The sequence below is a fragment of the Callospermophilus lateralis genome, chromosome 2, assembly GCF_048772815.1.
Source record: "Callospermophilus lateralis isolate mCalLat2 chromosome 2, mCalLat2.hap1, whole genome shotgun sequence".
NCBI lineage: Eukaryota > Metazoa > Chordata > Mammalia > Rodentia > Sciuridae > Callospermophilus > Callospermophilus lateralis.
The window spans coordinates 13,574,719-13,592,941 of record NC_135306.1 but is presented as its reverse complement, the minus strand read 5'-3'; the positions used below and the strand labels follow the sequence as shown (position 1 = coordinate 13,592,941).

At 40.7% G+C, this 18,223-nt stretch overlaps 1 protein-coding gene across 1 annotated transcript in view; it reads right to left on the bottom strand.

Moving 5' to 3' along the window:
• LOC143390733 (complement C5) overlaps positions 1-18,223 on the bottom strand; it is an 83,790-nt gene that overhangs the window by 10,040 nt on the left and 55,527 nt on the right. Inside the window, exons 28-33 of the mRNA XM_076843154.2 lie at positions 16,795-16,966; positions 13,458-13,663; positions 10,930-11,082; positions 8,262-8,324; positions 6,974-7,055; positions 5,699-5,756 (exon numbers count right to left, since the gene is read on the bottom strand). Coding sequence (XP_076699269.1) covers positions 5,699-5,756; positions 6,974-7,055; positions 8,262-8,324; positions 10,930-11,082; positions 13,458-13,663; positions 16,795-16,966 — 734 coding nt within the window. The remainder of the gene's footprint in view (positions 1-5,698; positions 5,757-6,973; positions 7,056-8,261; positions 8,325-10,929; positions 11,083-13,457; positions 13,664-16,794; positions 16,967-18,223) is intronic.

Here is an 18,223-nt window from a genome sequence, read left to right as displayed (position 1 = left end):
GGGTGGTGAGATCACACTTGATTATCTCATTTCTTCCCATACTTTACTCTGTTCTTAAAAATTCCACAATAGGTAGATTTGAAAAAAGAGTTCCTTGAAGACAGTCCCTTTCTGAGAATCATGCTAGTGAGAAATTAAGGAAAAAAGGCAAAGATGAAGCAGGAGGTGTTTTTTTTTTTTTTTTTTTTTTTTGTTGTTTTTGGTTTTCGTAAGAAAGGAAAGAATGCTGAGAGGGAGAAACAGGAAGCCTGGGTTTTATCCCAATTCTGCTGAGAGATCTCCACAAGTCATTACCCCTTTCTAAGCTCATTTGTAAAATGATCAGTGAAGAAGCATAAACTTGTGTTTTACATTTGTCTTTACGATTCTGAGGCTTTGGCTGAGTGGCAGAGGCTCAGCACTACCTTTAAGGGGAGTCAGAGGACTGAAAGTGGGGGCAGAGGCAAGGCCCCTGCAGAGAGCAGGGTTCCAGCCTCCATACAAGATGACTGAGAGGCAGCTGTGTCCTGGAGGCTGGAGCCGGGAAGGGCAGACAGGATAAAAGGAAGAAACTGAGAAGATGGCCAGATAAGAGGGGAAATGAATGGAGGTCACCCAAAGGAATGAGCTAGTGAAACCGGAGACACTGAGTCGGTAAGGTGTCAGGGCACCCCTTCCTCAACCGCACATAAGGGAGCACTCACAAAACACCTCTATTAGTAGTTTTAGGTAGACTATTTACCCCAACAATAAGGATTAGGAAATCTCTGACTCATAAGAACTTAACCCCATTCTCCACCAAGCTAACCATTTAAAGCAGAACATAAGACTTCTTTGAATGTACTGTGACACCCGAGCCATCTCCCTAATTGGATGGGCAGAGGCAGAGAACTCTGGCTCACAGATGCAAATACTCCAGGACAGGATGGAAAAGGCCCCCCCTGTGGAGGGTGTCTATGAAAAGGTCGCTGGAGCCTTGATGACTGGTTGCCATAGAGACCGTTTCAACCACAGAACAGAAATCCTCCTTTCAGGAAGCCCTTTGCCTGCTGCCAAAACCAGCAATCTTCCCCAAAGCATTTTGTTGTGAGAGAAATGAAATCCTCTTTCCCCCTCTCCTTTTCTTATGAACATAACAGAGAGGCTGTAAAAAGCTAAATGCACGAAAGAGACCCTCAGAACACAGAGAGTATGTGCTGGGATTTTCTTTCTTTCTCTCTCTCTGTCTTTTAGTCAGGAGAGAGAATATTTGAAAGCAAAGAATTTCTTACATGAATAAGAACTACACAGTTACTTTTGGAATTGACCCAACCTAACTTCTGTATCACAGAGCCCAAAACATATTCCACCCACCTTTTTTGAACATTCTGTCTCCAATTTGTACAAACCCAAAGAGAGACTATTCAACATGACATTTTAACTTCCTTTTGTACATTGACGATGTGAAATTAGGCTTCCTATCAATGAAGACAAATGAATGAATTTTTTATAAAGAGCCTTTTGGGGTGTAGCAGGGTTGTGGACATTTAGAACTGGCAGAAATGTTAAGCTAAGACTGTTCAGTTATCCTTGCTTTTCAGAAAAGTTTCAGAGAAGTAAGCTGGTTTGCTGAAGGTCACTGGAGTACATACAGGCAGAGGTGGCTCACAGTTGGCCTTTCCTGGTGCCAACTCCAGAAGCCTCCCTGGAGAGTCCTGCACACAGATTCTGGCTGTGCCAGAGGTTTGCTCACACCTCCCTGAGACAACTGCGGTGGGTTTAAAGAGAACCATGATTGTGTCTCCTCTTCAGTCAACCCAAGAAGAGGAAGGCAGTTAAGAGGAAGCGAGCTGCCTGGGAAAAGGTGACCTTCATGGAAAGATGTTAGGAAATGAAGAAAGAAGCTCAAGAGAGAACAGAGCAAGGACCGGCCACCACAGGAGGCAGGGAACGCTGGAAGGAAGCTACGCTGCCAAGGAAAGAAGACTAGGTAGTGAAGGAACCTGAAGAAGAGTAATGTCTTACTAAGGAAGTAGGGGCCTAATCCAATATGATGGAGATTAGGGCCGACTTTTTCTTCTATTAGATGCAGGGTCTCTGGTTTCATTCCTAGGTCCTTGATCCAATTTGAGTTTTGTACATGGTAAGAAATAGGGGTTTAATTTCATTTTGTTGCTTATAGGATTCCAGTTTTCCCAGCACCATTTGTTGAAGAGGCTAACTTTTCTCTAATGTACGTTTTTGGTGCCTTTGTCTAATATAAGATAATTAAAATTATGTGAGTTAATCTCTATGTCCTCTATTCTGTACCACTGGTCTACCAGTCTGTTTTGGTGACAATACCATGCTGTTTTTGTTTCTCTTGCTCTGTAGTATAGTTTAAGGTCTGGTATAGTGATGCCACCTGCTTCACTCTTCTTGCTAAGGATTGCTTTAGCTATTCTGGGTCTCTTATTTTTCCAGATGAATTTCATGACTGCTTTTTCTATTTCTATGAGGAATGTCATTGGGATTTTGATTGGAATTGCATTAAATCTGTATAGTGCTTTTGGAAGTATGGTCATTTTGACAATATTAATTCTGCCTATCCAAGAACAAGGGAGATATTTCCATCTTCTAAGGTCTTCTTTAATTTCTTTCTTTAGCATTCTGTAGTTTTCGTTGTAGAGGTCTTTCACCTCTTTTGTTAGGTTGATTCCCAAGTATTTTACTTTTTTCTGAGGCTATTGTAAATGGGGTAATTTTCCTCGTTTCCCCTGCAGAGGATTTGTCACTGATAAACAGAAATGCCTTTGATTTATGGGTGTTGATTTTGTATCCTGCTACTTTGCTGAATTCGTTTACTAATTTAGAAGTTTTCTGGTGGAATTTTTTTAGATCTCCTAGTTATAGTATCATATTGTTGGCAAATAGTGCTAATTTGAATTCTTCTTTCTCTGTCTGTATCGCTTTAATTTCTTTCATCTGTCTAATTGCTCTGGCCAGTGTATCAAGAGTTAAATAGAAGTGGTGAAAAAGGGCATCCCTGTCTTGTTCCAGTTTTTAGAGGAAATGCTTTCAATTTTTCTCCATTTAAAATGATGTTGGCTTGGGATTTAGCATAGATAGCTTTTACAATGTTGAGATATGTTCCTGTTATATCAGATTAGGCCCTGACTTCCTTAATAAGACTCCTATTGCACAAAATTAAAATCAAGAATTAATAAATGAGATGGATTCAAACTAAAAAGCTTCTTTTCAGTAAAAGAAACAATCAGTGAGGTGAATAGAGAGCCTACAACTTGGGAGCAAATTTTTACCACTTACACATCAGATAGAGCACTAATCTCTAGGGTATATAAAGAACTCAAAACAAATAATCCAATCAATAAATGGGCCAAGGACATGAACAGACACTTTTCAGAAGGTGATATACAATCAATAAATATATGAAAAATATTTAACATCTCTAGCAATTAAAGAAATACAAATCAAAACTACTCTAAGATATCATTTCACTCCAGTCAGAATGGCAGCTATCATGAAGACAAACAACAATAAGTATTGGTGAGGATGCGGGGAGGGGGGGGCAGGGGGAAAGCACACTCATACATTGCTGGTGGGACTGCAAAATGGTGCAGCCAATCTGGAAAGCAGTATGGAGATTCCCTGGAAAACTGGGAATGAAACCACCATTTGGCCCAGCTATTCCACTCCTCAGTCTATACTCAAAGGACTTAAAAACAGCATACTACAGGGACACAGCCACATCAATGTTTATAGCAGCCCAATTCACAATAGCTAAACTGTGGAACCAACCTAGATGCCCTTCTGTTAGATGAATGGATAAAGAAAATGTGGTATATGCATACAATGGAACGTTACTCAACAATAAAAGAGAATAAAATCATTGGTATTTGCAGGTAAATGGATGGAGATAATGCTAAGTGAAGTTAGCCAATTCCAGAAAACCAAATGTCAAATGTTTTCTCTAATATAAGGAGGCTGATTCATAGTGGGATTGGGAGGGGGAGCATGGGAGGAATAGACAAACTCTAGATAGGGAAAAGGGGAGGAAGAGAAGGGGAGGGGGCAAGGGGGTAAAAAAGATGGAATGAGATGGACATCATTACTCTAAGTACATGTATGAAGACACAAATGGTGTGAGTATACTTTGTATACAACCAGAGATATGAAAAATTGTGCTCTATATACACATATGAATTGTAATACATTCTCTTTGAATTGTTAATGATCAAATTAAAATTAAAAAATTAAAAAATAAATATACCATCTAATTTAATGCTTTAAAAAAAAGAAGAAGAAGTAAACAGCTGGCTGGGAGGCAGTGGATAACAATTGCTATTTTTGGGGATCAATGGTCTCAGATTGCACTGATTGACAGAATTGGTTTAGATACTCAATTGGGTGTCAGGGGTCAGGGACATGAGCCCCTGGCTCTGCATCTAACTGTGAGAACTTGGCAGCCTACATTACATCTTTGGGTCTTAGTCTATGTCTAAAATCAGTCTATTTCTACAGTATTCCCAGAGTCCTCTTTAAATCTAGTCTGTTACACAGCCCCACTGAATGCCCAAGATGTCCATATGGAGGGCTTTGGTATCGTGTGGTTACAAGTAAAAACAGCAAAGCACCTTCCACAGGTACCACTGTTTTTGACAATACCAAGAGTTAAGGAGACAGAACATGATAGGGGCCTGGAGAGGAGAGGGAAGGAGCCTAGTTCCAGCCCTTGCTTCCACCACTAACTGATGCACTTAGTGAAGCCAAAAATACACACATATTTTCAAAACCAGCACACATGTTCACAAACATTTGAGGATGGTGGCTTGGTAAGAGACTAATGGCTCCCCGGGCATGTCCATGTCCTAATCCCCCCAACCTGGAATATGTTAAGCTTATGTGGCAAAAGGGACTTTATAAATATGATTAAATTAAGGATCTGAGGTAGGGAGATTAGGGAGGATTGTGGGTCTTTTATAGGGAAAGAAGCAGAAGAGTCAGAGAGGGATGTGACGATGAAAGCAGGCATCAGAGTGAGGAAGGGCAACTGGAAAAGCTCAGATGCTGGCCTTGAAGATGGAGGAAGAGGCCACAAGCCAAGGGACACAGGAAGCCCCTAGAATCTGGAAAAGGCAAAGAAATAGATTCTTTTCTAGGGCTTCCAGGAGAAACAGCCCTGCCTACTCCTTTGATTTTAGGACTTTTGATTTCTAGACATGTAGAAGAATAAATTCGAATTGTCATAAAGTTTGTAGCAAATTATTTCTTAACAGCAATAGGAAACTAAGACAATAGCCAATTTAGGACCCTGGATCCAGTCACAGATGGTTTAACATAGATGGTTCTCAACTTTGGCTCCATTTAGAATGGCCTCTGGGGTGAGGTGTGAGCTTTGGTCATTTCGGAAACTTCTGACTTCAATGTGCAGCCTGGGCTGAGAACCACTGGCTGATAGTGGCCAGGGGCTCGAATCATATCTCCACCCTCTGAAAGACTGAAAAAGTTATTATACTGTTTAAACAAAAAATAGAAGAGAAAACTATATGTGAGCAGAACCCATATTGTTCTTTATAATAAGTAGCTATAGAGTAACACCTGTTAAATTTTGCCATTTAAAAAAAATTGAACAATTTCATATCTTCTGGACTTCTTAAGATTCAAAAAGAGACAAAGAAGTAATACTATGATAAAATCGAGACCTTGAACTCCACACTCTTGTTTTGTGGAAATGGCTCACCTGGCACAGGCTACGATGCGCTTGTATCCTGAGTCACCGAAGCCACTGTAGCTGGATGCTAGTACAATCAAAGGAACAAATGAGCAAATATGAAGCAAAGTGTTTTGAGTTGTCTTGGAACCTGTCAGAACAGAATCGTTAACGATCAAGTCTCTAAACATACTTCAAAATGGTTTGACATTTGGAAGTTGGCACTTTTGGTGATTTCAATGGAAATTCATGGCTATGGGCAACATCAGGAAATCTTTAAATAATTACAACAGCTCTTTGCTCTCAAAGAACTTAAAATTTAAGGAAGACATCATTTAAGATAAGTATATATTGGCAATGTGTCTGGGAGATTTGGAAGGAGGAAGAGCCAATGGCTGCATTTGCTGGTGGTTGCAAGAAAGCTGGTAGAAACTGAGCCAAAATGGAAGCCATCAGGGCAGAGGCAGCAGCAAGGCTCTGACCCTGGGGCAAAGGTCAAAGGAGGTGGTTCCGAGCCTGCAAGTGGACTTGATTTTGGACAGGGAAGTAAGATCCAATTAATAGAGGCTTGGGAGGGCCACAGGTTACAAAGGGGGAAAAAAAGAAAGGAACATAAGAAAAGGAGGAGGAAGGGGAAGAAAAGGAGGAGGAAGAGATGGAACAGGGGGAGGAGGAGGAGGAGGAAGAGAAGATGGGAGATGGGAGAGGAGGAGATGGAGGAGATGGGGGGTGGGGGGAAGAGGAGATGGAGGAGGAGGAGGAGGAGGAGGAGGAGATAGAGAAGGGAGGAGGACATGGAGGAGGGGGTGGGGGAAGAAGATGACAGTTAGGACTGTGAGTATTGGAGAGAAGAACAAGGTAAAGATGGAGGCAGAGGATTGTGCATTTGCTGGATCTCTTGGAGTCCAGCAGAAAAGCTAGGGATGAAAAATTCACAGGGTTACAAGAGAATTCAAGGTCCTAAATGAAATGCTGGCACAGAAGTAAAGGGGATTAAAAGGAATTAGACCTTTCTGCAGCTTTACAACTAATTACAATCCTTAAAAGTAACAGGATCAAAACAACTTCAACAATAGTGAATGAATTTAGGTTAGTTGTTAAATTATTTAATGTTAGTTTCCAACTCTTATTAAAGAGTTACGCCTATTATAATTGCAGTAATGTTTACGTGTATATTAGCCTGCTTAAGAATTGGGTTAAGACATTTTGTTTCTTTAGTGAATACATTTTTCCTAACCAGGAAAGCTCTCTTTTTTGACATTCTTTATGTTTAGCCAAAATTACATGTAAGTTGTTTTGTTTTACCTTCAATATCCTGGGTATCAATTTTCAAATAAAAGCTGCAAACTTCCTCAGAGGTGCTGGTTTTATGAACTATCGTTTTTACCTACATGGAGACATGGCAACAAGAAGGTTCTATTTAAAATGGGAAAATAAAAAAGGTATCATGGCTGACATAAAGGGGGTGCTTGAAGTTTTGTTTTCAGAATTCAGTATAAATGGTGGACACTAACGTCTCATTTCCCAGCAGCTGAACTTGCAGCAAACTCCAAACCTGAAACATAGCTGGGAAACCCAAAGTAAACAAACAAACAAAAAATGACCTTTGTCCAGGCACATTCTTGGTCTGAGTACCTTACACTACAGAAAATTCCCAAGGGTCTTGTCCCTGAGCTTAGCGCTTTAATTTTACACATTACCCTACAAGGCTAGGAAGTGTGGTTTTACACTAGCCCACACACCATCAAGGCAAGGTGTGTTGGGTGGGTGAGGGAACTGCCAGAATTAGATACAGTGAGAGCAACCAGAATGGCAGAAAAGGACCACCCCTTCCTCAGGCAATCTATAAACAGAACTTGAAGGAATAAATGGACCCAAGGTAAGAACAAAATTAAAATCACCAATAGAATTTTAAATTCAGCTCAGAACACACAGCTTAAGACTGCAAGGATATATGTAAAGAAATTAGGAAAACTTGTAACCACAAAAATGGATAAAATAGAAGAAACTTCAACCTTGATGTATAATACCTGAATCCTCAAACAGGTTGGATAAACAAGATGCGACATGTTACTAATCAAAGAAAACACACATACATGCACAATGTATGAGGCACTCATATAAAAAAATTATGGGTCCATACATAGTCATGTACCACATAACCCTGGGGATGTGTTCTCAGAATGGAGTCATTAGGCCATTTTGATATTGTGTGAGTATCATAGGGATTACTTACAAAAGCTAGGCAGCTATGCCATCACTAGGTGATGTAATCTTATAAGACCATTGTCTATGTGGTCCCAGCATTGACAGCAATGTCATTATGTGGTACATGACTGTGTAATTAGGTATATATAATTTCCACAAATATACAGAAGGTATGCATATAAAGATCAACATGTCATTATCAAAAATACATTGTGTGAGGAGTTGTCAAGACAGCTTGAAAGAATTAGAAAGTTCTCTGGATCCTATTTTAGTCATGGTTATCCAAGTTCAGATTTCTGTGACTTTGTGGCAAAGTCCTTAACTTTTACATTACCCAGTACAAATAGAGACACAGCTCCTTACTGACTTTCAGTTAAATACTTACATGTACTGTAGCCAGGCCATTGCTAAATCCTGTACTGATGACAAGGTCATCATTGAGAGGCACCTGGAAAGAAATCAGGCTTTTTTATTATTCAATAGGGAGAGAGGATGGAGCAAAGAAAAGAGTTGACTGACACCTGCCAGTCTCTTCTCAGAGCCCTGGTGAGATTCAGTGGATAAGACATATGCCTATAGTTGGCACTAAAAGCTGCTGGAGCTCACCCCTTGCCTTCCATATGTGAGCAATATGCCTGAGCTCTCTTGAAGGACAGCTCACTCATGTCAGAGGTCCTTTTTGGTTGCATTACTGTTACAGATGATCATAGTAAACCTGGGTCTTCATTTCCTTTTGCCAGTCAACTAAGTTTCTAGCTCAGGAGAGGGATCCTATGTGCCAATGGAGGATGCTTTCATTAGCATGGTGGCCCCTTCCACCTCTTGATGGCTTATTTCCTCCCACTCGTCTCTGGCCTTGTTTGTCCAAACTCCTGGCACCCCACCCAAGCCTTCTAAACCCATCGCTGCTGTTGCTTTTCTTCCCAACCCACTAGGAGGAAATGAAGACAAGAACTCAGTTAAGTAATTCTCCTCTCGAGAGAATTTCTATCCTTTAAATTCCCAATTCGTGGAAAGCCTGGGAGAGGTCGTGTTGAGCAAGGGCCAAAGTGTCCGTCTGTAGCCTCCCCTGACCATGCTTAGCACACTAGTGCAAAAAGGATCCAGGGTGCATTCAGGTTTGTCATCCTTCTCTCAAATGTTAGGAGACTTAAGAAAATTGGCCAGCTTTCCTATTCTACCTGACAGAATCTTGACACATTAACTGGAAAGCTAGAAAAAAGGGTTTCTATGAACAAATACGTTTGGGAAATGCTTAAATTTTTTAAAAATATTTATTTTTTAGTTATAGGTGGACACAATGTCTTTATTTTACTTTATGTGGTGCTGAGGATCAAACCCAGTGCCTCACACATCCCAGGCGAGCATTTTCCCTCTGAGCCCCAGTCCCAGCCCTCATGTCACTTAATTTAAACGGAAGTTTCTGCACTTATTCAATGACCTAACATTCTTTCATTTCATGTAACATGTTTAAAGAAGAGTGTGTGTACAGAATTCCAAACTAGATAATAACAGCCCAGGTTTCACATGGAAGCAGCATTCTGGGCTGAGGTTCAAGGTATTTTAAGATGACAAGAGACTCTTACAAAATTACCCCTATGGAGAAAAGTACTTTCAGCTACGTCAAACAAGCCCACTAGGATCCTTAGGCCAATAGCTCCTCATTATAACTTGGACTCAGAATGTGAATCTGATGAGTTTTAAATGCTCAGGAGTGGGATGGGGATGGCTCAGTGGCACAATGCTTGTCTGGAGTGAGGACCCAGCGCCACAGAAACAAAACAACAAACAAAACCAAACAAAAACCAATAACTAAATGCTCTCAGGGACAGGAGACACATTCATAAACTAAGGACCATAAGAGCAAATGCCTACAGAGGCTGAGTGAAGCTAGAGAAGACATAAATGCATATTTCATGTGACTAGTGAAAATTAGCAAATTAAAATTGACATGCCAATCAATGCCTAGAGCCCTATCCTATCACTGATCTTTTGATTTTTATTTTTTAAAATATTTTATTTCACTTATTTATTTTTATTTGGCGCTGAGGATCGAACCCAGGCTCTCGCATGTGCGAGGTGAGCACTCTACTGCTGAGCCACAACCCTAACCCTGAACTTTTGATTTTTTTAAGGGAAGCTGATAATCATATTTGTATTTGAAATCTCTGGATCTTTAAATGTTGACACAGACCTGTATTCAGGTCTGTATCTTTTTAAAATTATGGGCCACTGGTTTGCAATTTTTGCATTAATTTTATTTTTATTTTTCACGCCCATTTAATATTTTTCACAAGCATAGAATTGTGGAGGATGTAGACAGTGAGGACTATCCCAATCATCTATATCTTTAAATATGCTTAATAATACAAACATAATAATTAGAAAAATAAATATTAGCAGCTTCATACTGACTGCCAATAGTAATATAGAACCTACTTTTCCCCAGTGTGTCCTTGTCTTTGGGAAATTTTCATAAGTCATTAGAGTTTTCACTTTTAAAAATCCATCAGTAGCAAAGGACATGGAGCAAGGAGTTTGGGGACCTAAAGGCCAATTCCTACTTGGTTCCAGTCTGCATATAGGACTGAGGCCAAAAGAACCACCAGGAGTCTTCCATGTCTGCTCTCCCACTCTGCAACTGAACCTTTGTGTGTGACATACCTATATCTGGAATGTTCTTCCCTTCTCTTTGCCTGGCTACCTCACTCCGATTGTTCCAGATCTGAGCCACACATTTGGGCATGTTAAGACAATGTCCCCATCTTTCAGCCTGGATCAGGAGGCCCCTCTTGTAACTTCCACAGACTTATTGAGGCTCTTCATTTTCTCTGTCTGCTTAACTGACTGTCTCTCCCAAGTACACAGGTTCTTTGGGTTTTACTTTGGAGTCCCCAGCACTCACGATATAGCAGGCACTCTTCCTTAAGGCACCCCAGGCACTCAGCATATGTTTAAATGGTGCATAAATACATTCCTACAGTAAGGGCAGGACAGATGATTTTGGTGGTCTTATCCAATGGTGAAATATTATGAAAAAATTCTTTATTTACCTCTACTGGCCTCCCAAGGAAATTCTTTTCGGTCACCTTGTAATGGTGGAAGTCCCCTTTGTGCTTGTAGGAGACATTGATGTCCATATTCAATTGGAGTTGTTTAACCAGAAGAGAATATTCTGTCAGGCCCTCGATGGCATTGATTGTATCCTATCAACAACCAGCAAGGCATGAATCACATTGAGCTTATTTATATCCCCCCCGTTTGACAAAGGCCCTTCCTTATGAATGTGGGCATTATCATTGTTGGAGGCAAAACTCCAGTGCCCGAGTGCAACCATTGTGGAGGTGGAAGGGCGTCTCCTCTCCTCTCAGCAAGGATGCTGCTGTTTGTAGGAACAGGAAGTAAGTGTGGTCTCAGACCTGGGTTCTCTACATATTCTGTTCAGGTAACCTCGGGCAAGTCACTCTGCTGAATGCTCCTGACTCTATTTTCCCTTCCCAATATTCCCTGTTTTAGTGTTTCCTTTCTTCCGTTTTTAGCACCCATCTCCATTTGTTATACTTTTATTTGTAGTTAGTTAAAATATTTTTCTTTATAGTTAGTGACCTCCCTCTCTGTCACATGAGTCATGGTGTGAGTGGGTACTGTATCTTGGTATCTGCGATGGTTTGATTGTGTCCCCAGGGTTCAGATTGGAAACCTAATTCCCAGTGTGGCAATGTTGGAGATGGATTCTAATGAGAAATATCTAGGTCATGGGAGAACCACCTTCACTAATGGATTAATACCATTTTTGTCCTTATGAGTTTGACCCTCTTTTGTGTGTGATTGTTCTCTCTCTCTCCTTCTCCTGACCCCTTTGCCTTCCTTCATGGGATGATGCAGCAGGAAGGCCCTTGCCAGTTGCCAGATGATGGCACTTTAATCTTCTACTTCCCAGCCTCCCAAACCATGAGCTAATCCATTTCTGTTCAGTATAAACCGCCTACTCTGTGGTATCTGGTTCTAGCAGCAAAAAACTGATGGATACAATAACTATTGCATTTAGTAGGTACATATGATAGCTACTCAAGAAATATTTGTTGAAGGAATAAATGAGTAAATTTATCATTTTGGGTTTCATCTTCCTTATCTATAAAATGAAGAAATGAGGCTAGATCAGAGATGTTACATACACAGCTACTCCCTTTGTGCATGCCTATGGAAGCCAGTGCTAATCAGTAGGGCATTTTTTCCCCTCTCCTAAGCCTACAGTTGTCCTCAAGAAAAAATCCATTAGATGATCACTAGATTAATCCTTCAGGATCCCTGAACTGTATATTTACATATATCTATAAATATATGTAGATATACACATGTCATCATTATCTAAACATTCAGGGGGCAGAAAAGATGTTAATATTTTAGCTTGATTTTGAATATAGAATATAGGCAATTCCATCATTGTACAAACATCACAGAGTATACTCACACAAACCTAGGTATAGGACAGTCACTCAACGTGGCCTCTTTATACAATGAAGAGATGCGGTAAACACAAGATGTGTGAGGTTTTTGGAAGTAGAGTGAATATGCTTTAAAGTAATAAGAAATGTACTATAGGGGTGGGGGTGTAGGTCAGTGTACAGTTTGTGCTTAGCAAGCTCAAGGTGCAAGATTTAATAATCCCAGCACCAAAAAAAAGTATAATATATAAATAGACAAAACCAGTAACATACTCATTTATTTTAAGTATTAAGTGCATAATTGTATGTGCTATGTTTTTTTATGAGCGGTAGTGCAATAGGTTTGTTTTTACCTGCATTACCACAGGCAGGTGAGTAACATGTTACACTATGACATTATGATAAGCATATTATCACTAGGGAACAGGAATTTTTCAGAACTCTCTGGAACCACTGTTGTATATGTGGTCTCTCATTGACTGAAATGATATTATGTGGCACATGACTGTATTTTATACAACTACATAATAGAACATAAAATACACATACTCAAATAATTGATAGGTAGGTAAATATAACAATCAGCATTTCTCTTACTTTTTAGTTGTTTTCTGCAGGGAAGGGAAAGGTACCTTTGTCTACATGGTAATCACTATGTTACATAGGATGTGATATAATTATGCATATATAATATGTATATATACATATATAGTATATATGTAATTACACACACACACACACACACACACACACACACATTATTGCTTTAGTCAAGTAAACCAGTCACCTTGAATCCTTTTGGAACAAATTATTATTTTCTTTAAAAGAACTTACAAGCCTTTCATGGTCTCTAAGAATTAGGAAGGAATCCCTGGGCTTAGTTGGGAGATGGAAGTCCTGAGTTAGGGTCTGCCACTAATGCCCTGAGGGAACACCCTGGGCTCACTTCTCTCTCCACCTGGTAAGGATATCAATGCAGATGGCTCTAGGGGGCCTTCACTTCTAAACATTTACCTTTATCTATAGTGTGCTCATTTGGTGGGCAAAGCATGGAGGCCAGAATAAGTGTGGAATATGTGGTGTGAGCAACAATAAAAATGTCTACAGGAGGATAAAAGAAGCCACAAAAGTACTACCTGGGTGGAATAGAAGCCGCCTCCGTACCTCTGCTCCTCCGCTAGCCATTTGATGATCGGTTTGACATAATTCATGTCTTTCAGGCTGAGGCTGGTGAGCAAGGCGTAGGCGGTGGTTTCCACCATACCTGCGGTGCCAGTGTTAGGTGTGGAGCTGTCTCTACGCTGGAGATTGTCTTTCCAAAAGCGGTAAATGGGTGGATTACCTGGCATCAACATATCACATAGGATTAAAAATGTGATTATGACACCACTTTAGTAGTGAATATATTATCGCCTTCTCATTCCTAGAAGTTTCTGATTTTCTTTCTTTCTTTTTTAATATTTATTTTTTAGGTGTAGATGGACACAACACAATGCCTTTATTTTTATGTGGTACTGAAGATCGAACCCGGGTCCTGCCTGTGCTAGGCGAGTGCTCTACCGCTGAGCCACAATCCCAGACCCTCTGATTTTCTTTATATGAAGAAATTCCTCAAGGGTCGGATACAAAATGAGATCACTTATGACAAGTGACCAGGGTGAGGTGGTTCAGTGGAGTGGAAAGTGCAATAAGCTGGAGATTAACAGACCCAGGTGCCAGTCTCTCCTCTAGGACTAACACCTCTGTCCACCCGGGCAAGTTCCCTTGGTCAATCTCCTGGTACTTCATGTAGATAATACTTTCTTCCATGCAGTGAAACTTAAATAAGATTTTAAATGCGAAAAAATCTGTAAACCAGAAAGCACCATGCACATATAAAAGATTACTACTATTATTGATACTACAAAGTAAATTGGAGAACCTTTCTCCCTGAAGGAAAAAAATTCACATATTGGGAATTATTAGATTCCACCCACATCCTTATTAGATCTTTAACTATCTTCTTCCAATTTAAAGTACCAAAGGCAATTTCATATATGCAGCACTTTTCATAACATAGATTCTAATATATATAATATACATCCATATTATATATAATATGTATACATATGTGTGTATATATAATATATAAATATATTATATAATATATATAAAATTATTGCTTTAGTTAAATAAACCAGTCACCTTGAATCCTTTTTGGATTAAATTATTATTATATTTTTTAAAAACAGTATACCTTGAAATCATTTTTGAAGGTGAGTAAGAAATTCCATGTGTCTGTTTACAACTCATTAATTACATTATTTTCATGACTTTGAACAAGATACTTTCCCATCCCTTTCAGAGACTGCATTTGAAATGAAAGATTTCATTTAGGTTCTGAAATAAACTTCCAGCTTGAACATTATTTTAATTATTAAGTTCTTTTCTAGCTCTTAAATTCTATGATTTTCTGATCCATATCATAATATGGAAGATGTTTCTTTTATGTGATTTTTGAAGTAGTTTACAAGAGGTTTGGAGGTATAGATAAAATGTAGTCATTTTTCAGTGAGGACAGAGTGAAGCTTTGTAGAAGGTCATAGACCTCATTTAAAAATAAAATTTTTAAAAAACTCCAACCAGGAGTGGGCTCAAAAGTGTCCATTCAAGTGGCTGGGGCTGTGGCTCAGTGATAGAGCGCTTGCCTAGCATGTGTGAGACACTGGGTTTGATTCTCAGCACCACATACAAACAAATAAATAAAATAAAAAAGTTCATCAATATATTTTTAAAAAGTGTCCAACTATGCTGATGACCTTTGCTACCTGGTAGAATGCAAGCAGGCCAACCACTCCTTTGCTCAAAATCCTCCAGGGGCTTCCCTTCTTACTTTAAGTGGAAATTAAAGTTCTGGGCTGCCCTCTGGCCCTATAGCACTTTGACATGAATGAGACACAGACACCCCTTGCTGTGGATGGAGGTTGCTGTCAAAACCACGGTGCATACCTTGAGGAGCAGAGCACAGGTTGGATTTCACCTTCAATTCACCAGCCTGCTTGGGTGCTGGACAGTTTAAATATGGCTTGTCATCCCCAAAGCTCATGATGGGGCTTGGTCCCCCATGCAGCAGGGATGGGAGGTGGAGCCTAATGGGGAGTGTTAGGGTCATGGGGATGGAGTCCTCATGAATAGGTCAATGCTTTTCCTCATGGGCATGGATGAGCTATCCCAGGAGTTCAGTCCCCTTTTCTCTTTCCACATGTGCCCACTTGCCCATCTGCTTTCCACCAGAGGGCTTCGTCAGAAGCTGAGCAAGTGCTGGCACCATGCTCTTGGACTTCAGAACTGTAAGCCCAAATAAACTTATCTCCTCTATAAATTAACTGGTCTCTCGCGTTCTAACAACAGAAACTGGACTAAGGCAAGTGTCCTAATCATTGCACACAGAATCCTGAAAAGCCCCTGTAATGGCCTGCAATGTGTCACACAACCTTCTCTCACTCCCTCCTCCTTTCCTTCCCTGACCTCCCTTCCTGCTCCTCATCTCAACTGTCCCATGGTCACACTGGCCTCCTGTTACTCTTGGGGCACCAGGCAGGCTCATGCCTTGGGGCATTTGTGCTTGCTCTCTCTTCACCAGAAACACCCTTCTAGCAGCCACAGGGCTTGCTTCCTGAGGTCCTTTCAGGTCTTTACTCACGTACGTGCTGTGTGATATGCCTCAGTCAATCATGGGCTGCTTATACCACAGCATGTGCCATATGACCTGAGTGTGTACCAGGCTATGCCATCTACGATCGTGTAAATATACTCTATTGTTCACACAATGGTGAAACTAATATGCACCCCACTGTTAAGTGACACACAGCTGTACCATCTTCTCTGTGAGGAGTAAGCTGAAGCAACTTACCTTAAATCCCAACCTTTATCCTTGTTATAACTTCTTTTCCTGCTTTATTTTTCTTCATATCAGTTTTTACCAACCTATTCACAGTTTTATTTTTGTATCATGTTTGTCTCTCCCCAAGTGGAATGTGCATTTCATAAGGGCTAGATTTTTTTCTTTGGGGTCTGTTTTCTTTATTTCTAGAGCCTAGGACAATGCCTGACACATAGAAAGTGCCCCTAAGACACTCAACACACATTTAAAAAAAAATTTTTAGTTGTCAATGGACCTTTATTTTATTTATTTAAATGTGGTGCTGAGAATTGAACCCAGTGCCTCACACATACTAGGCAAGCGCTCTACCACTGAGCCACAACCTCAGCCCCCCTCAAGACACATTATTTGAATGAAAGAATGAATACATACTAACTGAGTGAACGAATAAATAAACGAATATCAACCCTTGGTGCATTGCAGCGTAACGACTGTTCCTTGAGAGCAGGGACTGTGTCTTGCTCAATCTTGTAGCCACCCACTTCCCCAAGTTTGCAGACGCTATGTGCTTAGTAAACATTTGCTGAATAACTGTGCAGGATTAGTCTCACCTTTCACCACAGCTTCTTTCTTTAAGGCTGAAGTAATTAAACGAAACCTTGGGTGTGTTTTGTCTCCCAGGGAAAGAGCATAGGCCACAATGGCCAGGGTAAAGGTGTTCTGGGGCGGGAGGGCATTTTCAAGCAGGAAGGAGTCCGCTTTATCTAGGGCTGTGTTGATTTTCTGGAAACAAGAGCAGAAGAAACTCAAGTTTGCTGGGTCAAGCATCATCCTGTCAACTGAGGAGCACAGCTCTCTCGGGGAGCACCATCCGGGGCAGGGGAGACGAGGGGTGGGAGGACGCCACTGAGTGGAAATGGACAGTGTCTCAGCAAAGCAAGCCCTTCTGAGAGAAGGGGAAGAGCGTAACTTGGAAGAAACATGGTTGTCCCAATCAGGTCAGGCTTTTCACCTCTGAATTCCCACTTTCCTTTCAGAGATTTTGTCCCTTAAGTTTCTGACTTCAATGTCAGGCCTGACCTCTGGAAAGAAGCACCAAGCACAGACACAAGGGTCCCCTTCCCTTTCAGCACAGTGGAGACAGGTGCATGTGTTCAAAAGAAATTATGCTAAAAATAAGTGAAACTATAAACAGCAGAAAAGAGAGCCCAGTTGCCAAAGTACTTTCTGGTCCTATGAATTCCTGGGAAAAGACTTCTATCACTTTGGGCTGACACCACTGGAAGAGTTACTATGAACGAGAGCCTGGAGTACGTGGCTGGCATCCCCTGTGGCTCATCCTCCCCCCTCCACCCATGCTTCTCCCACTCATGGCTGCGGGTGCCACCTGGGCCTCTAGGCACCTGGTTATCTGGTGCAAGTGTAAATGCAAATGCTTATTAAACAAACTAAAACTGTTTTTGTTCAGGTTCAGGTTCTGCAAATACCCTTGGTTTTTTTCCATCTCAGTTCCGTATCCTAGATTGAAGGACATGTCTCATTGAATTCTGCTGTGCAGATAGGAGTATTTAACCTTAGCTCTGGGATCTAGCTCTTCCCACACCAAGAGAGTATCTCCATTAGCCTCTGGAAGTTTCTATGTTGGTTCAAGTAGGAGGATCATCTTTATTCCCCTCAGCTTCCAAGCAAGCAAAACAGAACAGCCCAAAGGAGCAGACCTGTGCTTGTGTGGCCCCAAGTACTTGCATGTTACAAAGAGCTTCAGTTACTGAACTTAATGGCAACAAGCATACAGCAATATGTACAGTAAGAGAGGGGAGCTGGACACACTGGGTCCGTCCTTCACAGTCCCCATTATTGTCCCAATTCTAAAATTTTGTACTGTGTGCCACTGGATGATTACGTTCACCTTATTTACAGGCATTCATTTTCTGAAGTCTCAAGTAGTTGAGAGGATGTGGTCTCTAATAGCTATTATAGTTTTGAAAGCCTTTGATTCTAGAGTTCAAGTTATTTTCAAATAATGTGAAAAAGGAGGAA